Source organism: Desarmillaria tabescens, assembly GCF_030435595.1.
Source record: "Desarmillaria tabescens strain CCBAS 213 chromosome Unknown EV420scaffold_34, whole genome shotgun sequence".
Classification (NCBI taxonomy): domain Eukaryota; kingdom Fungi; phylum Basidiomycota; class Agaricomycetes; order Agaricales; family Physalacriaceae; genus Desarmillaria; species Desarmillaria tabescens.
This window is the reverse complement of record NW_026848333.1, coordinates 331,793-354,044: the sequence shown is the minus strand read 5'-3', so window position 1 is coordinate 354,044 and position 22,252 is coordinate 331,793. Positions and strand designations below refer to the sequence as shown.

Sequence of the window (22,252 nt, the reverse complement as noted above, 5' to 3'; positions counted from 1 at the left end):
GTTAGACTTTTCTAGCAGGTAGATGTGCCTTAACGGTAACCTAATAACATGCCACCAAAGATCCCTCTAAGCATTTTCGAAATGGATGAAGAAGTTTCAATCACACTCGAAGTTTGAACACAGATGAAGACAATTGCAAATTTCCCTCCAGGGCGAACGCATAAAGCTTACCCGGCGGGCCGGCGGCAGCTCGCAAGAATCCAGTTACTCGTTCGAAGATTACTACCCATAGGTGCGTTAATACTTGCAAAACGGATACGACTAAGCTCTGTGTTGAAAGAGACCGGGAGCTTGACTAATACTAGGAGCTTAGCGCCCGGACAAGCACGGGAACCTGAACCCCCTCCTGTTCCCTTCCTTTAACGACGGGTATCAGACTGATAAGTGCTATGCCATTGAGTACCTCTGCGCCTGAATCGAGGAACTCGAGCGATTTGAGAAGTTCGACCAAAATTGCTTGAACTTCGAGCAACCCGTATTTCCATCTTGGTAAGAGTCTACGGTTCAGAAGAGGTCAATGAAGAGAATGAAAGGACCGCACCCGATACATCCGTGGACACCATCACCTGATCCGACATGAGATACAACGCAGATGAGAGAAGCAGGACTCACTAAAGTTAACCCTAGTGTCTATCGGTACATACGTCAAGATTGGGACACAGAGAGACTCACAAATTTGCGTGGAGGCCAACAGATATTCTGTTTTTTCCTTCCAAGTGAAAGAACCTCTCTGGTACCCAGTTGTCCGCGTTATCACCCCATACGCTTGAAAGTCTGCAACCATCAGTACAAGCTTGGATGGAACAACGGAGGAGGTGAAGTACCGATTGTATGTATAAGCCGAGATCATCACCATCTGACCCTTCTCCACGGGGATCTCGTTCCACGTCTCTCCGGTCCGAGTCCGGACTGGCTCGCTCAAGGGAATAGCGTCATCCTCTGCTGCATATCGCGAGAATGTGTAGACAATGGGATGTAGACGAAGGGTTTCCTATCAAGGTATGAATATCAGATTGAAGTTGAGGGTATAAGACAGTACATTAATGGCGGCATTGAGCAGCGGTGTGGATTCGTACTCGGCGGGCCCTTTCTGAAGTTCTTCTCTCACACGAGCTTGGTAATCAGGCCGCTTGCTTAGCTCGTAGAGTGTCCAGGCTATCGTCGCAGCCGTGGTGTCCTCTCCACCGAGAGTGAATGTCCTACAGGACAGTAAGCAACTAATTGGCAGATTGCAGGGATATTGATACGCCAACTGCGACAGTATTTCATCCTCATCCATGAACTTTTCGTCGGAAGCCTTAGCTAGAGCAGATGTTTCAATAATAAATTTAAATTTAGTGAGGAGATACCAACCGAGGAGAGTCACGATGTCCCTTGAATTATCGCGAGCAACATTTTTGATTGTTTGACGTGCAGTTTCTTTGGCCACTCTTCTGAAAGTTCGAAGGATTTCACTTTCCTTGTTCGGTACTTTATCAAGAATTGTCAGTATTTTTTCTGGGAGAAATCGCCAGAGAGCAGGAACAAGGATTGCGAGGGGGGCTAGCCGGATTTTCGATACCGCAGTGCTAATATCAGGAATCGGAATCAGAACACACAAAACAGTGGTATGATAAAACCATACAATAACATTTGGGATATGTCTGCCATTTCAGATGACCCGCCGTCCAGAGCGCCGAATTGACATTTGAAAGATGCTAAAGAGCGTAAGCGAACTATATCGTCTAAGATGCAAATACGGAGAACCGACTTAGACCAACAATGTCCAAGGCAGCATGAATGGTCCATTCCAACAAGTTCACTTCCTTCGGGCCTTGGGTGACAAGCTCATTCAACTTCCCACAAAGCTGATAATCATAAAGTGCGATGGAAGTCATAAGTAAGATTCCTAGCGCAAATGGCGAACCGACCTTGACCCCGGTAGCGTGGAACACGCCCAGATACACCTTCAGCTGACTCGATGAAAACGCTGGACTAAGGAGCTTCCGCTGATGTTGATGAACCGAGCCTGTGACGGCGACAAGGCCTTTTCCCACCACCATGTCCCATATGTGTACAACATCCTTTGTTTTCGGATATCGGTATCCAGAATTACGAAGAATATGCTGTATTGCTTTAGGGTCGGAGGTCATCAGAATATCTTGCTGCATAGAATTTCAGTTAGTATGGCATAATCTAAGAATAAATCAACCTCACGGCGAAACATCCCCCGATACGAAACGTATTCCCATAAGCTTTCTGCCAGGCCGTCTCTAGCCCGCCGACAGTAGGCTGGGCTCGTAAGTCCAGTTCATGTCCTAGAAAATGATGTAGCGCATACTAATTCTCTCTCCCTTGGAAGCATACCTAGTAAAAGAGACGGACAAGGAGGGCCTCGAATTTGCTGTATAGGCCGCCTGTGTTTGCGATATCTGAAAAAGAAGAAAAGGGATAGAACGATGATCACAAGTATCGTCTGGATGTCCATCATCGTAATAGTGATTTTGTTGGTGCTTTCAGATTATTTGCAATGGGATTCGAGGCCACAGTTCAATATAAGCAAGTACGTTCAAACTTCACCCTGGTCCTTCCACGTGATGCACTTCTGATAAGAACATCGATCTCGTAGTAAGTACGTAGGCGCCACTCACGAGTCGTAGATTGGGATGGTTTTGAGCAGGATGCCCGGCTAGTTCGCCACAAGTTAATGTTGAATGAAAATGGGACCAGGGTGGTTAGTAGCATCTAGCTCAAATCGACGAGGCGGATATCCTGAAAATCGGACGCGAGAATGTTGAGGCGAACGAATGCCCGCTGATATCCGAACCTATTTCTGAGTAGAAGTGCTGAAATCAGTGCGGTTCACTGGTTTGTAGAATAGAAGGATTGATACCTGATATATGATACACCATTGCCGTTATGCGTCAATGCCATACCCCAGACCTCCGGCACATTTCGTCGAACAAGACAACCACAGTCCAGAAGACAACAACTTCTCAGTTGTCCGGTCGAATCGATGAATGGGCTGCCTTAGGGGGAAAGCTCTTCAGTCATACGCGAGTTCAAGGCGAACAGTATTATATAGAGGATTCAGAAGACGTTTCTTCCATACTTAGCCTCTCGCAGAAAGACGCACAGTAGACTACAATGACGAAGAGGTTGTACCGGGGTTTCCGAGCAGCCCCCGAAGAACGGTTTCACCGGGCCGCGATATCGGACTTTGCCGCTCAAGCGACACGCACTTTCGTCGCCTTCGTCAACGATGATCACGCCAGTTCAACGCCAGTTTGTTGAGATTAAGTAGAAAGTATTTTCTTACGACGCTTAACCTGAAGGCCTGACATCTAAAGGCGAATTTTAATTTGAACTCAATGCCTTAATCACCACAGGAATTTTCACTCCCTCCTCCTTTCTTCCTTTGAGGAGGGGCGCCAAACTTATGAGTGCTATTCCATTGATAATTTCCGCTCCGGAGTCGATAAATTCAAATAATTTCAGCATCTCAGCCAGGATCGCTTGGGATTCGAGTAAACCCTATTTCCAGCTAGGATGTTTGAATATTAGAGGAGTTATGGGAAAGCGAGAAAACAGAGACGTACCCGATGCAGCCGTGGACACCATCGCCTAATATGAACTCTAATAAGACATGTATAGCAAGAATGATATGGAGGCAGGCTCACTGAATTTTAGCCTGGATTAGTAGCGTCAGCACACCAGCCGAGATTTTGGGAGAGCATCTCACAAATTTGCATGAAGCCCAACCGAAATTCTGTCTTTCGCCTCCGGAGCAAAGAACCGTTCTGGTATCCAGTCATCCGGGCTATCTCCCCATACACTCGAAAGCCTATAAGTGACTGTTAAATAAACTTGGAGGAAACGAATAAGGCTGGGTACCGATTATAAGTGTAAGCAGAAATCATAACCATCTGTCCCTTTTTCACAGGAATTTCGTTCCACGTTTCTCCGGTTCGAGTATGGATCGGATTGCTCAACGGTATAGCGTCGTCCTGTGCTGCGTACCGCGAGAATGTGTAGACGATGGGATGTAGACGGAGCGACTCCTAAAAGATTGATGAGTATTGCATCGCAATTAAGGTGAGAGAAAAAGAACAAGTACATTGATGGCGGCATTGAGTAACGGCGTGGAATCGTAGTCGCCGGGCCCTTTCCGAAGTTCTTCTCTTACGCGAGCTTGATAATCAGGTTGTCGACTGAGCTCGTAGAGCGTCCAGGCCACTGTAGCTGCTGTGGTGTCTTCTCCGCCAAGGGTAAACGTCCTAAATGGTAAATAGTAAACAAATAGAAGCTGCTTCGCATTCAGGGAATTTCCCATACGCAAGTTGCGATAGCACTTCATCCTCGTCTAACAGCTTGTTGTCAGAAGCGTTGGCTAGAGATACACCTCAGTATGAGCAGAACATTTTCAAGGAAGGTATCCGACCCAGGAGAGAAACAATATCCTTTGAATCGCTGCGAGAAACATTCTTGACCGACTGCTCGGCAGTCTCTTTTGATACGTTCCTGTATTTCTGGATGATTCTACTCTCTTTACTCGGTATTTTGTCAAGTTGTCAAGGATAGACAATATCCAGTTCGGTAGGAACCGCCATAACGTCGGAGCAAGTATTATTAACGGTGTCGGAGGAGCGCAGTGCTGGTTCAAGCGTCAGAGATGAATCACGCGATGCTAGAAATAAGAAATCACTATGTCAACTTTGATATGCTGGCCATCGCAGACGAGTCGCCGTCTAGGGCACCGAACTGATATCTGAAAGATGCTGAAACCTTGAGTTAATGAAAGTATCAGCCTCTGCATATGGAAAATACTTAGACCAATGACGTCCAAGGTAGCATGACTGGTCCGCTCCAGCACGTTTATTTCTCGCGGGCCTTCAACGATTAGTTCATGGAATTTTTCACAAATCTAGTGAAGGATTAGGAGGGCAACGCTTTTGATATATAAAGCGGAACAACCTTGGCCCCTGTAGCCCGAAACACACCCATATACTCCTTCAGCTGACTGGCCGAAAATGCTGGACTGAGTATCCTCCGTTGACGTTGATGAACTGGACCTGTGACGGCGACAAGGCCTTTTCCCACCACCATGTCCCATAGGTGTGCAACATCCTTTGTTTTTGGATATTGGTATCCAGAATTACGAAGAATATGCTGTATTGCTTTAGGGTCGGAGGTCATCAGAATATCTTGCTGCATAGAATTTCAGTTAGTATGGCATAATCTAAGAATAAATCAACCTCACGGCGAAACATCCCCCGATACGAAACGTATTCCCATAAGCTTTCTGCCAGGCCGTCTCTAGCCCGCCGACAGTAGGCTGGGCTCGTAAGTCCAGTTCATGTCCTAGAAAATGATGTAGTGCATACTAATTCTCTCTCCCTTGGAAGCATACCTAGTAAAAGAGACGGGCGAGGAGGGCCTTGAAGTTGTTGTATAGGCCTGTGCTTGCGATATTTGAACAGGAAGAAAAGGGACACAACAGCGACCATGAATATCGTCAAAATCTCCATGGCTGGCGGAGGTTAACTGTGGAGTCGTATTGTTGGAATGATAATGCCTATGCCGCTGTTAAAAGCTGGGAGTCAGGATCGATCTCAATGGAAGGAAGTAGGTGTTATTAGGTGCTCCTAAACAGAAGTGTAGCGAATAAGCAATATGACACATGTCTTAGCGGTAATCGCGCTTAAAGATCACTAACTTTACTGAGATTTTCCTGGCGTACGGTGGCGAAGATGCTCATTCTATAGCAGTTGACAGAACAACCAAAGACTCGAACAGAATAAAACATTGACTGGCACCTCCGCTGGCGCAGCTATACGCGACGCATGCCACAATTCAATTTCAGTGGGAGAACCTTCGAAACGATCGAACTAAGACCTTCCTGGCGAAGGAACGCCTGAAAGAAACATTAACTCCGAGTTTAAGCAGTATCTTTTTCGCTGTAAAGTGTATCAAGACCTGATAAGTGTTCATCAATGCGCTAGTGACAAAAATGCGGGGTAACCTCACTGATACCAGCTAACAGTGGAACAAGAGATGGTGTAATCAATCTCATTTTGCGTAATTTACGTCTCCGCACGTTGCAAGAAGACTCACGATCTCGTGATGTCCATTTTCAACTGCAAGATCGTATGCATTCCTGCCATCCTTTGCTATAGTATCTATGTCAGGGTGCTCCAACAACACTTTGACGGCCTGGATTTGTCCTTCTTTGGCGGCTCCAGCAAGGGCTGTGAATCCATACCGATCTTTGCCGTTGACGTCCACCCTGCCTGTCTTCAACAACATCTTCACGATTTGCTCGTGCCCAGTATCTGCAGCATACCGCAAGGCCGTTTGTGGTGTTATAAACGAGGGTGCATCCAGATTGATATCTTCCTGCTCTAGAAACATCCTGACAATCTCGCTATGACCTCTACCTGCAGCGACCATAAGCGGGGACTCGTAGCTTTCATCCCACGTAGTTACCTTGATTCCCGGCTGTGCAAGGAGGATCCTGACCACTCCTGAATGGCCACCCCAGACGGCCCAGAATAGCGCTGAAGCACCGTTTTCACAGGCAGTATTCAGCGATTCCATGCGACCACACTCCAGAAGTGCCCTGACAACCTCTGGATGACCATTGCGCGCTGCTTCCATGGGAGGCGTACGATATCTCCTTTCCGGATCAGCCTGATTGTCATCGACATCGTCTCGCGACAATAGCAGCTTCACCATCTCGAGGTGTCCTTCTTGTGCAGCCACCCCCAACGGTAGGTCTTTGCGCAGATCAGCGCCTTGATTCAGAAGAACCTTCATGACTTGCGCCAAGCCATAATACGCAGCAAACAGAATGGGAGAAGGAGCAAAAGGCCGCGTCCCTCCGTATATCTTTGTGAATCTCCCCGCGACACGTCTGTGGTGCTCTACGCCCAAAAAGGTAATGATATCATCTTCCATAGAACATTGGACGGATCCACTCGCATGGTAGCCCCAGTTGCTGGACGAGTAGTGAAGAAAAGGAAAGCTTTCAGGCCGTTTTCTGACGTCCTCCGAAGCACCGGGAAGGGCAAAGATGTCGAACGATAGCCTGGCAAGCCGTCTTTATTATATACTCGCGGAACTCGTATCTGTATATAAAGCCTGGTACCCGGGGCGGGGGTCCATAGAGGAACCCTCAAATCTCAACGGATTTCAAACTCAGACGTGATCCGGTTTTTCGGCTCACTAATCCATGATGACACATCACTAAATTTCAGGACTTAGAACTTTGCACCGTCATACCCCAGCATTAAGCATTGATTAGAACATTGAATACCATGTAATATTTAACTATGGAGGGGTGGTATAGTATCAGATGTCATTTAACTGAAGAAAACTTTCTATATGGCTCAAAGAGGATGATGCTGTTGATTATTTGTCCATTAGTGCTTCCGTTTCACTATGCTATGTAACTAGAGTAATAATGACCTCATGGAGCGCCTGAAACAGGTGGAATAGCGGTGTAAAGATGATTTGGCGACGCGTCGCGTTTAGAGGCACGCGGAGCACGTGCCGGCTTGTCGCCGGCATTATTTCGGAGTTGGAAAATCAGCGAGATTGGGGGGTTCCTCTATGGACCCCCGCCCCGGGTACCAGGCTAGTCGAACGACAAATACGTCAGGCAGGCACGTGTGATGGTTTCTTGAATATAGGGGAAAAGCTCGCCCCGTCTAGAGGCGAAGTATTCCTGTGTGGTATAATCTAGTGATTCATCTTCAGCAAACGCAGAAGAACCAGAAAGTTGTCACTTACGTACAAACCTCATTACAGGTCCTTTCTCCTGGCCAAACGCGCTTTCTGTGATCACAAGTCCAGCATAGACACTTCCCAGAAAGTCATCATCAAAGAGGTTATCCGGATCAAGGGCTTTTGTACCCGGTTCCACAGCCAAGGCATACCGCAGCTCCAACACCGTCAAAGGGCGCGTAGCAAATGCTACCCAGCTGTATACGCGATATGCAAGGTCTCTATCATACATGCCTTGACTATCGACTCTCGCCAATGTCTTGTCGTACGCGCTCGTCATAGTTTCTGGCAGTTTAACGAGGGCTTCGCGAAGTATTTTTGGATTGGTTGTCTGAGCAAGTAAATCCATGTGCAAGCCTGCCAGAAGGAACCTACAGAAAGTCGTTCAGTAGGCGTAACAAGTACGATTGCACGAGTAACCCACATGCCCTTAGCCTTCTCTGCTACTCCAGCGTGTATTGCCTCACGCAAATCTTCTCACCCCCTGATGTGGCGGGCAAGACGGCCACGTGCGAGCTTGTTCGCGATATACGCATCGATATCTTTATCGGCAGCTCGGATATCGAACCTTGTATCTTCCTCGAACAGCGTTCCTATCGTGGCGATGTCTCTCGACGTCACAAGGAGATGTATATTGCCGCCTAACGACTGGATCATATCAATCAGTTCTTCTCGCCCTCCATAATTATCAGTGAACTCGTCCAGTGCGTCGAGAACAATATATACGCGGTGAAGCAATTTGAACTCTTGTGAAAGAATTTTGTGAAGATCGTCAAGGGAAGGTCGTGTTTGGTCACGAAGACACTGCTTATAAAGCGAAGTGATTGGGACCGAAAGACCGGTATCTTGAACCAATTACTTCACGAGGCTGCAGAGAAGGGCGGCTACGGTTTGAGATACTGCAGACTGATAATCACAGAAGATGTTCAAGACAAGTATCTTCTCCTGGTTGGCTAGTGTCCGCAAATGGTCGGTAATGATGGAGGCCAAAATAGTCTTTCCGACGCCCGCTAAAGAATTTTAATTCAACGAAGCAATAGACATTGATCGAAATCACTCACGGTTTCCGGGACACCACAAGCAAGCTGACTCTGCAGAACCATGTATCCACTCCTGGATCTGCTGGCACTCGAGGAACCATCGCCCAGTGTCACCCACTCGCTGGTTCAGCTTCTCAGCTTGCACGGACTTGAAATTTAACGGGCTGAACCAAGCGGCTACACGCAAAAGCATTTCATCTGTCTAGTCATCAATAACAGGTCGCGGATGAAAGGAAATGTGCGCACCATCCTGAACCTTCTGCATTTGTGATATCCCATCATTCATACGTGTTACCTGGCCACCCATTTTTACAATGCCTCTGTCTATGCGGCTTACGTCATATTTGATGCGCTTCGTACTGTCCGAGACCGTCAACCTTCGAGTCAACCGTAGCCAACATTTCGTTGATTGCACGAGATAAATTCCTGTGTATCATACTCAGTATGAGCTAGCAAAAGTACGAAGGAACTCACGTATGATCGTGCTGTACGGATAATGACCAAGGACTTGATCCTCTCTATCTTCTTCAGAGTATCCTCCACACTCTCTTTACTGAATTTCCACCGCAGTCTCTGCTTCATCTTTCCCATACTGTCCGACGCAGGCTCCAACTTTTTCTTGAGATCACTGAGGAACACACCCAGTTGGGCAAAAGTATCCGACAGCCTTCGCACTGTAACGAGCCAGGGGTCATCTACTGCCGTCGCCTGGGTGAGCTGATTCACCGTCGTCAGATAGATTGTGAGATTCGACAGCTCCTTGGAAAGCTCATCGCGTTCTTTGGGCGCCTCTTTCACATCTTTGAGATACTTGACAATGATGTGCGTAAGTTCCACCAAGCTGACAATCGCCGACGCGAGACCCACAGCATCCATGCGTGACAGGAAAAAGCAAGGTTGCCAAGGTTGAGCTCAGGGCCGACCCAGGGTCAAACAAATTTCCACGGCCACATGCAACTATTGCCGGGTTGAATAAGTTGAAGTCGAAACACCGGTAGATACATCCTCAAAATTTCAACTTGGGGGAGAATCATGAGCTACATGAACCTATGATAATGTTCAGTGTTGTGATACGACTTGAATGACGTGATGACATACGGGGGGTGACTCGCTAGGAAAGTGGTGGGACTCAGCTCTAGAACGCTGTTCGAGCTCTCGTCGGTGTACCATATAAAATCATCTAGCCCTATGCCAGTGTGCTTCCTCTCTCCCAACAGGCCACAGTCAGCCTAAAAGGTCATCAAGAAAATCTTCCATATCGGCTTTCGGGTCCTTGGGTGTAGCACCTTCCGCCAGAGGTAATGCTGGGGCATTAACATAGGACGCTTCTGCAAAGTGTTAGCCCACAGCCAATGATACAATTCTCTGACCTGCCTTGCTTTCGTTCTCGAGCAGTGGGAGCAATGGGCTTCTTTCGCAGCCGTTCTGATTTTGCACGAAAACGAGATTTGAGATCTAAATAAGGCTGAGTGAATGTATAGCAACAGTAAAGGGAAACCGAACCTCGATTAGCGTCAGCAACCGCCTTCTCCCTTGACAGTTCGTCAAGCTCGTCGTCCCATGCGATCTGCTCGACTTTTCCTTTGCGTGTCGGTGCCTCCGAACCTATGCCACGGGAGGATATATGCGCCAGAGAATGATCTACATCCTCATCATCGCCAGACGATGTCGCTTGCAGCGCCGACTCTGGATTGTCGGACAACCTTTGTCGCCCCAGGAATGATGATAAGTCTACCTCTGGTTCGACTATTGGTTCGCCTAACGAAAATCAGGACGCGAATCAAAGTTATCTGAGGCGACACACCGTCGGAATCGAACTCTGGCTCCGGTTCAGCATATCTGTCTGCATTGGTTCCCAAATGTCTCTTCGAAAACTTGCGCTCTCTCTCGGCCCTTTCTTCATCATCCTCTTCGACCAGTGCCTCGCCCTCTAGGACCAGTCGTTGGTGGAATTCTGCTGGCCGACCGTATCCGCGACCTCGGCCACGAGCTCGAAAATATTTTCCTAAGCCACCTCGTGATTTTCCCCGACCTCTGCCACGACTAGTACTGCTCGACGCGGACGGACCAGGTTCTGACATCGGTTATAATTCGTGTACGTAGTCGCGGTGGTTGTGTGGAAAGAAGTAAAATAAATAAATAAATAATCCGAACCTCAATATTGCGTTTTCCGTCGATATTTCCAAAATATTTCTGCAGAACGTTGAATTTCATTTTCATGGGTTAGTGCACAGCGCACACGAGCAACGACTCTATGCGTGTCGTTTGCAGTATTGTGACGAGACTGTGATTACAGTGCCATTGAGGAAGATATTGGAGAGGAGGCGGGGGAGGAGATAAACGCAGGTGACGTGCCCCGTATTCTCTCGCATTAGACAAACGCTACACTACGTCCACCAATACGGTAAAGGCGAGCTTGTAGTGCGATTTCAGGCCGCGATCTCGGGCTCTGAATAATTGTGACATTAACACAGGAACGCCACCACCGCGATGGCACTCCGTTCTTCGAGGCCACTCAGTTTTCCTCAAGCTCAGCCAAGCGCCTTCATTTCGTCTGTCACAGTCTGTCACTGTTAATGTGATGAAACGAGAATTGGCACCTTCTTCCTCAATGCGATTACGATATGCTTTACCTTCCGCGTTCAACGCTTCCTGCTTGAGGTACGCTGTAATCCATTGCGTCCATAGCAAAAGCAAACGCACATCGTCTTGCAGAATGCAGTGGTATTATCTTCTCATGAATTTTCAACACTCACTCAACACTCACCTAAAACGATGCCTAGAAGAACTTACCTTGACCTTACCACATGTCTATTTTATGTACCCTGGCGCTCATTACTTCCCTTCACCATTGTCCGCAGCTCACTAATCCTTGACAATCGCAATGGAAGACATGGAAGCTTTGCGAGCGGCGTCTTGACCTGGACTTGTCACTGGGCATTGAAATATTGACACCCAGCATCCAACATTTATGTCATCTCATTCTGTTAGGTGATCAGCTGAGGAATATAGGAATCAGCGCCGAGCAAAGGAAGGGCGCACTTCTGTCACAAGATGGTGTTTTCCTCCCTCCCATGCCTGTACCATCGGTTGTACGTCTACTCCTGAAACTCGAATGGGGATCGTCTTGTCAGATGATACACCGCCTTTGACAGGGTTATGGGTACTGTCGCGTCTCCGAAATACCGATTAATGACTTGATTACTGAAGCCTTCTCGACAATGGACATACTCAGCGCTCTGAGTGAGAATATAAAAGCTGACCAAACATCCCAGGTGTTTCTCATCGGCCAACTGCCATCTCCTGTCCACATACACACTCCTGCACACAGTCAGTCGTCACTTAAAACCACAATGGAAAAGTCAACTAAAAGCTGACCCCCACAGACCAGACCTCGATGTACATCCCACCCCAAGGCATCTACTTCAGACTGGTCGGCCATGCCAGCCAGCATGTTCTGTTTTCGCGTAACAGCCCAGAGCCTGAAGTCTGGCACTACAAAGGGCCGGAATACGAAGACCAGCTTTTTACGCTTATCCACGGTACGGGCTCGCGTGCGGGACTCTACGCTATCAAGAGCAAAAAGACCGGGAAAGTCCTCTTTTCGCGCACCTCCCAGGAGCCTTTTGTTGGACACATCAGCGGAAACGGCGCTTACAATGACAAGTACGTCTGCACCGTCGTGCACTCGAATTATCATAGATTGTGCTGACCACTACCTCCCAGCTGGTTCAACCTCGAAGAGGGAAGCGGCACATACGCGAAGTTGTTCCGCCTCCTGTGCCCTGCGACAGGAGTCGTTATCTTCTCGCGCACGACGTTAGACCCTCAGGTCGGGAACTACACCAAGGCTAACATCTATTCCGACCAGTACTTCAGTTTCGCTTTTGAGGACATGGTTGTTAAGAGCGTCGAATATGATGTCGCGCTTGGCAAGATCCTCAACGTGACTCCGCACGTTCTGGCGAACCAGACGCTTAGGAACAACTCCGACCACGAGCAGGAGATGGCGTTTGACTTTTCAGAGAACGTCACTCACACTTCGACGTTTGAGTACACCACCGGGTTCACGATTACGGTTGGGACTGAGTTCTCAGGTGTGTTCATGCTTTTCTTTTCCGGGCGTGTGTATGTCCGTCTGTCAGGACCGAACGGTTGCTTCATCGACGCATATCCGTCGTTCTGACGCACCCAAAGTCCCATCCGTGACACATGTTGCACCATCGTGAATATCCAACCCTGTTCTGATACACTTCTCTTTGCAGCTGGAATCCCTTTTGTCTCCGAGGGAAAGATCAGTATCGAAGCGACCCAGAGCAACGAATGGAAATTCGGCACACAGAACACACTCTCGAAGACCTACACAGCGCATTTCCCTGTGAAGGCGGGGCCCCACCAGACTGTTCACGCAGTGTCGACTGTTCAGCAGGGCACGCTCGAGGTGCCGTACACCATCCACCTCGTCTCGAAGAGTGCGGGGGTTGAAGTGGTTACGAAAGGCTTATGGCATGGTGTTTCGTCGTGGGAATTGCATCATGACATTAATGTAGTTTGAATAAGTGTAGCTGTAGTAAGCATGGACCGCGCTGCAGCTCGAGAATGTTCAATCGATGTGTTACTAAGTTCGCTCGTATATGATCCATGTTCGAAATAGTTGAATTATGTCAGAATGATAACGCGTCAACGACTACAGAAAAGGCATGGAATCTTCAATCTCTCTCTTCCTAGCTTCTCTAAGATAAAGCACGATCACGAGCATTATACTATTTTTAGAACAGCCTATAGTGCATTCGCGCTTGGGTCCGGTCATATTGGACCGAATTCTGGCCCATAGGTTTAATGGTGAGTTCGTCGTGCATGACTTATCTGGCTAAAGTTGAGGTTAAGGCGGGTGTGATGATCGTGACCCATGTGCAACCTCGGTATACCAAGTTAAGCCAATAAATTCGCGAACGTACACTCCGTATTGGCCTGTCATTATACACCTTGCACCACCAAAAGTTCCTCCTTCGAACCCTTCCCTTTTGGCCAGTGCCATGTCGGGAATAGAAAGCACTTCCACAATTAGCCTCCTCAGGAACTTCGCACACGGCACAGTTCAAGGAGTCCCTCTTCACAGCTACCTAACACATCCACACGACTATCGCCTTCACCGACTTCACGTGAAGCCTCTCAAGATATTTCTAATCCTACGAAGGTCACCCTTCTCCATGCGTAGCTACAACGAAGTCCAGATGGACACTAGCGATTCTCAAATTTGCACATCTCCCCTTCCATCACCCCGAGTACACCTTGTCATCCACAGCGCGACCCATTCTCCTATTGAACAATCAGGATCACTATGGCTGTAGCAGAAACCAATACTCCCTCTCACGTACAATAGAATTATCGTACTTAGCACAAAAGCAATCAATATCTGGTCTGTAGCCAACTTTGATTTTCATTTTCGTCGGTAAAATCTATGGTGTCTACGATACCTGCGGAGGATTTGGATACAGAAAGTGCTACTGATACAATACCGAGAGACTGTGTGTTGTGTATGGTTGGATAATGTAATGAAAGGAGAGAATAGCAAGTAGTCTATCGAGGAGTTAATATTGCGGGAAGTGGTGAAAACCTTGGATGTGTTCGAGGTAATCCTGTTGATATCTAAATAGATGCTCTGATAATAAATTGGATAAGACAACGAGAAATAGTGGAGGAGCAAGGACAGTCACAGTCTGAATGCAAGACGTCCAAGCCTGAAAATGAGCTGGAAGAGAAATATAACGGAGAATGATACAATCGACCAGTTTAACACGACGATCAGCCAAAGAAAGTGGTACCAATACAGCTCTGCGTCCGCCTTCGCGATGGCCTGACGACGACGATCCCACAGAGCAATGGTTTCTTTCCAATCTCGCAGAGCAGCCTCTTGTTCCTCCGTGAGAAAAGGAACTTCTTCGATGGTCGTCGGTGGCATGAGCTCCCGCCGACGTGCCGGAGTCGGTTTGTATTCTGCGAGACGAGCGCGAGCGACAACTGTATCTGCGTCGTTTACGGTATTGCGCCGACGGGGTCGCGATGGTGGAGCTCCATTGGTGGGAGATATCGAGGAAGAAGCAGAGGAGACAAACGCAGGCGATACGAGCACAGAGTCGATGCTACGAAGAGGTTCAGAGGACGGCTGGAATATCGTGACCATCCTGTCAGGGGCACTCAGAGTGCGACCACGTCTGGGCCTCTCGGGAACATTTTGGTCGGAACTGTTGGGGGACTCGGAAGAAGTCTAATCGAAGCATGAGCTGAACGTCATCGGTACAAGTATATAAGGATAACGCACCGCGGCCGTATCAGGATCCACTCTGGATTTTCGACTGATGTCAATGAAAAATGACACCAGTGAAGAACTGGACAATTTCCTGATCATTGACATCGATACTGACCGGCGACAGACCTGTGACCATATTTTTTTCGGCAACTTGGTTTTGGGGAAATATCTACGCCAAGCTGAGGAGCGCGAGGAGGAAGAAGAGAGCGTAGATATTGATACAATGAGACCCTCGTTGACAGGATCTTCAACAACTTTGGCCAAAGGTGGACGTCGTAATCGCTGACGGGGAAGGAGACCTATATCGACGTAGAACGATTCTACGATCTGAATATAATTGTCAGTAAAATCTAGCTGCTGTGTAAAAAGCTGCTTACTCGTTGCGCTTCATTTGGACCATAGGCAGGCTAATGATTCTTCAGTCGACTGTAGGATCGAGGGCTCGAGGGACTCACGCCTTCAGGAAATTCTGCAACGTCTCCACACTTCTTCCTATTCTCATTCCAGTATTCTCTAGCTTCCATGTAGTGGCCAGCGATCTGTTGCTGAATCTCAAGGATACATAAGGCTTCGAGGCGCCCTACAGGATCAGTCCATGGGTGACGCTGCAACGGGACAAGGCAATGAGTACACGGGAAACGTTTTAGGAAAAATGTACGCACAGGTCCGGGATATGAGTAATTCATGGCGCGTCCTGTAAGGAGGGGTTGAACGTGTTTCGTAGAAATTAGAGAACGTTCAGTAGTCCATCAAGCCAGCACTAGCTGCCAGCAAGTAAATAAACGAGCGGAGTGTCCAGCGTTGATAATTTTCACAACTAGGATGAGGTACCCCAGAAGAGAGGAAGAGAGAGGTAGCGCAAGGTGGAACGAGAGTCTCACGAAAACAGCTATTAATGAGAACAAGTGTAGCGGAGTTCGAAATGCCACCAGTTTGCCACGCGGGAACATTACATTGTTCGTTGATGCCACTCATCCGAGTTTGGCGGGGCTTGCTCTGTTGAAGTTCTTATGGGGCGGTCTCCCGAAGGATCCCGAGAGCCTTTCTTTGTTACGAGTCCTGCCAAGGGAGACGTCAGCACAGCAGCCAAGTCAATATACCAAGATCCGCCCGGCGCCCATGGACAAATTGCAGGCGGGGTCGAAGCACTGATGTTGCGATGAATATGGAGGAACAAAGGAAGGATTCCGGCATCCGCTTCCGATCAGTGATATCAGACTGAACGTTATTGCTATTTCGGGAACTCCCCCTCGATAGTGTCACACCCGCGTGAGAAGACATGGATACCGAAATTGATATGAAGCCTAAGCAATCGGACAAAGGAAAGACAAAGGCAGATATAAGCTAAAAGACCCAAGTCTTGCTAATTAGGATGACGCAGTGGAGACCTGTCAAATAATTTGTTTATCATGCTTCAGTAAGTACATGCAAACCAACTATAAAGGGTTGAGAAATTTTCGCATATTCCTACACAATAAATTACCGTTATAATGGAAGATTCAGGGTCGCCACATCAATAAATTTTCCCGTCTTGAAGCTTTCATTAGCACACACTCCGACGGCGAGCGCCATTGCGCCATCCCTCTCGTTGGCCGATTGCTTGGATGCATCACCTATATCGACCTCTTGGCCCGGCTTCGCTCCAAATAATACACTGAGCATACGAGTATCACCTCCTCCGTGTGCGGAGTGATCAATATTGACAGGAAGCCGTTGAGGCTTCTCCCACAATCGTTGGAGGGTGACGGTCGCACCTCCCGCATGAGGTAGCGAGTTGGTGCCGTGAATAAGTCCGCCTAAGCCCTCTCCATCACTGGGAAAGCGATATTCAGACTCGACGACATCAAGTTCGAGGCGACCTTCGGAACCATTGAACATGACACGGTATCCCTCCCAGGGGGAATAGGCTGTCTAGAGGCTGTTCAGTGACTATGGCAATATAATCAAGAAAAAAAGAGGTACCAGGTGGTATGTCAGAGTTACGCCCGACTTATAGCGCACCATGACGCTCATGTCATCCTCGATAGCGATGTCAGGTCCGAAGACCTGTCAATGAGAGGGGATGTTAGAGCGAGCACCGGCTGATGAAATGCACACCTACATTCATATCACGATGATAGCCGTCCTCTCCCTCAGCTTCGGCATAAAGCTTCTGTAACGTCTCGTCCATCTCCATATGCATGGCGAAAGGATCCTTCTTGGCTTCGTCATCTCCTCGAGCTCGCACATAATCTTTTGCCCAGCCATTTATCGTTCCTGCCTCCTTACCATAGAACGCGGTTTTACCCATTCCAGCGACAGTTTCCGGTTCTGAGTCGATCCACCAGTTCACGAGATCGAAGTGATGTCCGGATTTGTGCACCATAAGCCCGCCCGAGTTACCTTTCTGTCGATGCCAGCGACGGAAGTAGTCTGCGCCATGGACGGTATCAAGAAGCCATTCAAAGTGGATTGAAATTACTGAAGACTGGTCAGCAATAGCTTTCGACGTCTACAAAAATAAACCCTACCTGTCCCAATCTTTCCCTCCGCAATAGTTCGTTTGACAAGTTCGTGAACGGGGTTATACCTGTCTCTGAGTCAACAAAGGTTACCCATATCGAAACAAAACGGCTGACCGATAATTGAAAGTGACTGTCAGATGACGACCGGTTCTTTGCACTGTTTCCAAGATAGCGCGGCACTTATCGGCATCGGTGGTCATAGGCTTCTCGGTGAGTACTTGAACTGAGATGTGCCGATTAGTAAAGTCGAAACTGTTCAGGTTGCAGTTCTTACCTCCGGCTTCCAGTGCTGGAATGATGTATAGGTGGTGCAAAGCGTCTATACAAGTAACAACGATGGCGTCCACTCTTTCCGCCGTCAGCATGTCTTTGAACTGGTCCGGCTTATACACAGGAACAGTCGGGGCGCCCAAGAACTTGAGGAGATCGTTGTAGTAAGCGGCGCGGATAGCATTAGGTTCAAGGATAGCGACCACAGCGCTGGTAGGACGCTCAACGATGCCCCGGACGAACATCGCTGCGCGACTTCCGGTACCAATGATGGCCACGCGACCTCCCACTGTTTTTTGTTCGGAATTGTTGCCCATCGCAGCGCAGATGCAGGCTTCGCATCGCTGGACGAGTATATGTAGGTTCAAGGTGCGGCAAGCGGTCCGAACCGCGGACCGTGGAAAGTAATTTGAGACATTTTTGATCTCTGTCAATTTTGGCCCTACTACATCCCTTTACCAATCAATACATCATAATGATGCTCAAGACTGCACAGAATCGACCTGTTCTGTCACGCAGCCTTAACCCCTACTCGTTGCGCTATTTATATAACATAGGTGAATGTAGAGGCCGCAGGGGATTTTCAGTGACTCGGACATTTCCTCTTTTTTCGCGTCATGCCATCCCCAGCGCCTTCCAAAGAGAGACAACTTCACCTAGAGAATGTCTCGTCTCCTACAGACCTGGAAAGCCAAGCGCCACGCGTTGCCGATGGTGACGCGGCCCTAGCCATCCTGGGTGATAAAACTGTTCACAAAGAAATCACGCCCGAAGAGAATAAACGAGTACTCCGAAAGATCGACTGGTGGCTCATGCCTGTCATTCTTCTTGTGTACTTTTTGCAGCAACTGGACAAGTAAGCGGTTTTGTCCTGCGATTCCGTCTGTACTAATCCCGACTAGATCTTCGCTTTCTTACACTTCGGTATTTGGGATTGTTGCTGAAACAGGTTCGTGGCATACATTCTTACGCGACTCGATTAGCTTACCTTAATTTGTCTAGGACTGGTCGGAAGGCAGTACAGCTGGCTCAGCAGCATTGTATACATAGCTCAGTTAGTATGGCAGCCCGCTTCTTCGTACTTCTTGGTCAAGCTGCCGATTGCCAAATATCGTAGGTTGTATACGATTTCTGTCCGCTCATATTTTTACGCATATTTCCTCAGTTTTCGTTAACGTTTTCTTGTGGGGAGCAGCAGTACGTTTAAGCAGAAATCAGGAAGGCTTCTGGGGACTCATACTTCGAGTAGGTTGCGTGTACTGCGGCGGCGCACGATTTTAAGGGCCTCCTCGCAGGTCGGTTTTTCTTGGGTATATTCGAAGCTACAGTCGGTATGTCAATCATCATGCCACAGTGGATATATGCTACCAATAAACCCAAATATGGTCGCCTAGCAGGAATTCTTGCTACCCTTCAGACGATGACTCATACTTTTTAATCCTAGCGCCCTGCTTCATGACGATCACTCAAATGGTATAATAGACTCTTCCAACTCGCGAAATGATCTCATTTGAATTTTAGTGGTGGCGCCGACGCCAGCAAACGATGAGATTGTCCATGTGGATGGCCATGAATGGAGGAACCGGAATGGTCGGTTCTTTGCTTTCATGGGGTCTTGGGCACATCGGCGGAAAATTGCATACATACCAGGTGTGTATACATTTTATTATGAATGTACGAGCTCACAAAGTCAACAGACTATCTTTCTTTTTATTGGTCTCTTGACCTTAGTCTGCTCCCCCGTTGTGTTGTACGCAACTGTTGTTATATCTATAGCCCATTCCTGACGTTTAAACCAGATTTGTTCTCCCAGACTCGCCAACAAAAGCTCGGTTCCTTAATCAAGAAGAGAAAGTCATTGCAATCGAGCGTCTTCGAGCCAACAACCAGGTATCTATACACGTTCTTGATTACTCTGAGTGATGTAATGCATGCCCGACTACAGGGTACCGAGACCAAGGTTTGGAAATGGGGACAAGTGCTGGAGGTATTTCTCGACCTCAAGACGTACTTGTGGTTTTCCCTGCTCTTCCTTTGCGCGTAAGAGACACTTCAACGTCATGTTGTCCCTTGTCTTACTCGTATCCAGTCTCCCAAGCGGCGGTATCAGTGCCTTTGGCCCACTGATTATCCGTATGTTCTTTTAAACTCGCTTCGATAATCAGCTTCTCATATGTAACTTCAGAGGGTTTCGGCTTTGACAGTTTCAACACCATTCTATTTAATATTCCCTTCAACGCATTGCAAGTTATCGTCACCTTATTGGCTGCGGAAATTTCGACGCGACTTAGACTGAAATGGCCTGTAGTTTTCGCTTTGACACTGCCCCCCATTGCAGGTGCTTCGGCGCTCTATACACTGGGACGGGGGGTCGAATATCGAAATTCTCTATTGGGATGTTATTATGTCGTACGTATTGCCGTTTCTCGTGCTGGTTGACGATGTTGATTTGCCATAGCTCTCCTTCTTCACCGCTCTTCGTCAGTCATTTGCGTTTCCTTATGTTTCTCGCGCTAACGCTTATTTCAGAACCGATGTTATATACCTGGAGCTCGCAGAATACTGCTGGTCACACCAAGAAGCTATGTAACACAGGTATAATCTTCGTAGCACAGTGCGCCGGAAATGTAAGGACATTCCCGGACTCTGGCCTCTCATCGAATTCAAGACTTCTCCACAGATTGTCGGTCCCCTTTTGTATACCACAGACCAGAAGCCCTACTATCATAGGGGACTTATTGCCAAGTGCGTCGTCATAGTTCTCAAAATGAGCACATGGTACTTTGCTAATTCTTGTGATAGTATTATTTGCTGGATATTGCTTTCAGTTCTGACCTTGTATGTCTTCTACCTGGTCTATAACCATCGATTTCTCTAAGAATTCTTCAGGATAACTGCTGCCTATCTTGCGTTCCTTAACCGAGGACAGGCCGCAAAACGTCGTCAGATGGGAAAAGCAGAGAATGTGACGGACAAGTCTTTGCAGAAAAACGACGAGTACGATGTCAATGAGGACAATGAGGGAGAGGCCAGGAATGACAAGTCTTGACGACCTGACGGATAGACAAAACGAAGATTTTATCTATGTCTTATGAATTTGGATCACGCATGTATTCTAACGATAGGGCGCCTTGTGTTTTGGAGACCCAAAGCTTGACACGGCTTAAAGATAACGTTAATATCTGCAAGTAAATTACTAATAGTAGTGTGAGAATTATAGGCCTACTTCTACTCTGAACGCCGCTCTAGTTAGTAATGACCTGACTGGGCAAACAGTGATTACATTGATTACAACGGTGGAAATTGTCTGTCTGGACAGCATAAATGAGGAGGTTGATTCCAAAGGCTAATCATACTATCACACTCTCCCATGGGGCACTTATCATTGACTGTGATAACCGTAAATTGTCCCCGTGGCAGTATCAAACCCGTGAGACGTTCCCAGCTCACAACCGGTGAATATCACAGCGGCACGGTGCTTCTATGGTCTGTGACACGTTTCGTGGCAGCACAGAACCCCGGTGTTCCTTGTTGGGACCGAATACCGATTTCCTAACCTCTGACCGCTACGAGCTAAGGTGCCACAGGACCATACCAGACATTGAAGCACCTTGAAGGACACTGGGCCTGGTTTACAGAACACGAACAGATACATTTGATCATCCTGCCATTATTCTCGCGGATTCTACAGTAAACATTTAGTAAAGGACAGGGGCAAGTGCATGTCAATCTCACTACCAATTAAACGGTTAGGGTCGTGGTTGATGACGTCGTCCGGAAGAATTTGCGCGACTTCCTTCCAAGTAAGGATAGTGCCGACATTCCCGCCTTCTATGACCATGATATGACGTATGTCCCGACCACCCTCCGACGGGTATAAAAGGCGCGAGTTTCCAGCAACGTTCCCCAAACTATTCTTTCTTCCTTCTTTCATCATTTCAACTCAGTCCGTAGTCGATCCCTGTTGTCGTAATCACAAATATGTTGCCGACCCACGCACAGACGCGTTGTCATCTGCTATTCCTCTGAATTCTTTCCCACGCCCCTTCTACCTTGCCATGTCTCCATGCATCGTCAAAAGGCATCATTCTTTATTACGGCCGTTCGTCGACAGGAAAGTACTAAACGCCACGCGCGGAGGTTTATGCTTGTGCTAGAAACACGGTCATCAAGTGATTCGGATTTACGAGCATTTCTTTGCTTTTGCCTTCAAGCGGTGCAAGGATAACGCGATCTGTCTATTCCGAAATTACGGCAGCGGTCGTTCGGCCCTCCTTCATAAAAGTGTTCTAAAGATCCATGCCACGCCCAACCCCTAGGATTGAAGCTGGCAGAAGAATTCTTCAGCATTCAGAGAACCGTAA

At 47.9% G+C, this 22,252-nt stretch overlaps 10 protein-coding genes across 10 annotated transcripts; 2 read left to right on the top strand and 8 right to left on the bottom strand.

Annotated features, from left to right (window-relative positions):
* Positions 1 to 195: 195 nt before the first annotated feature.
* On the bottom strand, positions 196 to 2,621 carry EV420DRAFT_1561615 (cytochrome P450). Its single transcript, XM_060473870.1, has 13 exons — positions 2,347 to 2,621; positions 2,197 to 2,297; positions 1,911 to 2,144; positions 1,751 to 1,847; positions 1,625 to 1,697; positions 1,354 to 1,568; positions 1,248 to 1,302; positions 1,040 to 1,199; positions 825 to 991; positions 673 to 774; positions 613 to 623; positions 542 to 566; positions 196 to 485 (listed from the first exon to the last, which is right to left on the bottom strand). Exons 1-13 carry the CDS (start codon positions 2,468 to 2,470, stop codon positions 302 to 304), a joined length of 1,548 nt encoding a protein of 515 aa, XP_060327572.1. The 5' UTR covers positions 2,471 to 2,621; the 3' UTR covers positions 196 to 301.
* Positions 2,622 to 3,513: 892 nt separating this feature from the next.
* EV420DRAFT_1646307 (cytochrome P450) lies at positions 3,514 to 5,507 on the bottom strand (the record flags this gene model as incomplete). Its single annotated transcript, XM_060477888.1, has 10 exons — positions 3,514 to 3,523; positions 3,579 to 3,603; positions 3,660 to 3,670; positions 3,722 to 3,823; positions 3,874 to 4,040; positions 4,097 to 4,256; positions 4,315 to 4,369; positions 4,980 to 5,187; positions 5,240 to 5,340; positions 5,390 to 5,507. 10 exons carry the CDS (start codon positions 5,505 to 5,507, stop codon positions 3,514 to 3,516), a joined length of 957 nt encoding a protein of 318 aa, XP_060327571.1.
* Positions 5,508 to 6,048: 541 nt separating this feature from the next.
* On the bottom strand, positions 6,049 to 6,936 carry EV420DRAFT_1274491 (ankyrin repeat-containing domain protein; the record flags this gene model as incomplete). The annotated part of the gene is made up of 1 exon (XM_060467842.1): positions 6,049 to 6,936. One exon carries the CDS (start codon positions 6,934 to 6,936, stop codon positions 6,049 to 6,051), a length of 888 nt encoding a protein of 295 aa, XP_060327570.1.
* A 679-nt stretch (positions 6,937 to 7,615) lies between these two features.
* Positions 7,616 to 8,997, bottom strand: EV420DRAFT_1621879 (uncharacterized protein; the record flags this gene model as incomplete). Its single annotated transcript, XM_060475747.1, has 5 exons — positions 7,616 to 7,719; positions 7,771 to 8,135; positions 8,246 to 8,568; positions 8,629 to 8,774; positions 8,826 to 8,997. 5 exons carry the CDS (start codon positions 8,995 to 8,997, stop codon positions 7,616 to 7,618), a joined length of 1,110 nt encoding a protein of 369 aa, XP_060327569.1.
* Positions 8,998 to 9,123: 126 nt separating this feature from the next.
* On the bottom strand, positions 9,124 to 9,898 carry EV420DRAFT_728492 (uncharacterized protein). The gene is made up of 2 exons (XM_060483241.1): positions 9,279 to 9,898; positions 9,124 to 9,230 (listed from the first exon to the last, which is right to left on the bottom strand). The coding sequence occupies exons 1-2, from the start codon at positions 9,678 to 9,680 to the stop codon at positions 9,189 to 9,191; spliced, it is 444 nt and encodes a 147-aa protein (XP_060327568.1). The 5' UTR covers positions 9,681 to 9,898; the 3' UTR covers positions 9,124 to 9,188.
* Positions 9,899 to 10,028: 130 nt separating this feature from the next.
* EV420DRAFT_1274538 (uncharacterized protein) lies at positions 10,029 to 10,885 on the bottom strand (the record flags this gene model as incomplete). The annotated part of the gene is made up of 4 exons (XM_060467846.1): positions 10,029 to 10,129; positions 10,164 to 10,259; positions 10,308 to 10,562; positions 10,609 to 10,885. 4 exons carry the CDS (start codon positions 10,883 to 10,885, stop codon positions 10,029 to 10,031), a joined length of 729 nt encoding a protein of 242 aa, XP_060327567.1.
* Positions 10,886 to 11,849: 964 nt separating this feature from the next.
* EV420DRAFT_728457 (uncharacterized protein) lies at positions 11,850 to 13,488 on the top strand. Its single transcript, XM_060483240.1, has 4 exons — positions 11,850 to 12,134; positions 12,191 to 12,470; positions 12,531 to 12,901; positions 13,070 to 13,488. Exons 1-4 carry the CDS (start codon positions 12,026 to 12,028, stop codon positions 13,357 to 13,359), a joined length of 1,050 nt encoding a protein of 349 aa, XP_060327566.1. The 5' UTR covers positions 11,850 to 12,025; the 3' UTR covers positions 13,360 to 13,488.
* A 734-nt stretch (positions 13,489 to 14,222) lies between these two features.
* Positions 14,223 to 16,286, bottom strand: EV420DRAFT_1561588 (uncharacterized protein). Its single transcript, XM_060473869.1, has 5 exons — positions 15,777 to 16,286; positions 15,570 to 15,719; positions 15,492 to 15,521; positions 15,127 to 15,441; positions 14,223 to 15,072 (listed from the first exon to the last, which is right to left on the bottom strand). Exons 1-5 carry the CDS (start codon positions 15,798 to 15,800, stop codon positions 14,518 to 14,520), a joined length of 1,074 nt encoding a protein of 357 aa, XP_060327565.1. The 5' UTR covers positions 15,801 to 16,286; the 3' UTR covers positions 14,223 to 14,517.
* A 215-nt stretch (positions 16,287 to 16,501) lies between these two features.
* EV420DRAFT_1337840 (NAD(P)-binding protein) lies at positions 16,502 to 18,331 on the bottom strand. The gene is made up of 6 exons (XM_060468891.1): positions 17,893 to 18,331; positions 17,733 to 17,841; positions 17,625 to 17,683; positions 17,216 to 17,574; positions 17,077 to 17,160; positions 16,502 to 17,025 (listed from the first exon to the last, which is right to left on the bottom strand). The coding sequence occupies exons 1-6, from the start codon at positions 18,203 to 18,205 to the stop codon at positions 16,600 to 16,602; spliced, it is 1,350 nt and encodes a 449-aa protein (XP_060327564.1). The 5' UTR covers positions 18,206 to 18,331; the 3' UTR covers positions 16,502 to 16,599.
* EV420DRAFT_1561586 (MFS general substrate transporter) lies at positions 18,332 to 21,077 on the top strand. Its single transcript, XM_060473868.1, has 15 exons — positions 18,332 to 18,744; positions 18,791 to 18,837; positions 18,891 to 19,001; positions 19,054 to 19,085; positions 19,138 to 19,219; positions 19,333 to 19,361; positions 19,410 to 19,538; positions 19,586 to 19,638; positions 19,688 to 19,778; positions 19,834 to 19,928; positions 20,054 to 20,297; positions 20,347 to 20,368; positions 20,418 to 20,515; positions 20,569 to 20,726; positions 20,778 to 21,077. The coding sequence occupies exons 1-15, from the start codon at positions 18,506 to 18,508 to the stop codon at positions 20,935 to 20,937; spliced, it is 1,590 nt and encodes a 529-aa protein (XP_060327563.1). The 5' UTR covers positions 18,332 to 18,505; the 3' UTR covers positions 20,938 to 21,077.
* The last annotated feature ends 1,175 nt before the right edge of the window (positions 21,078 to 22,252 follow it).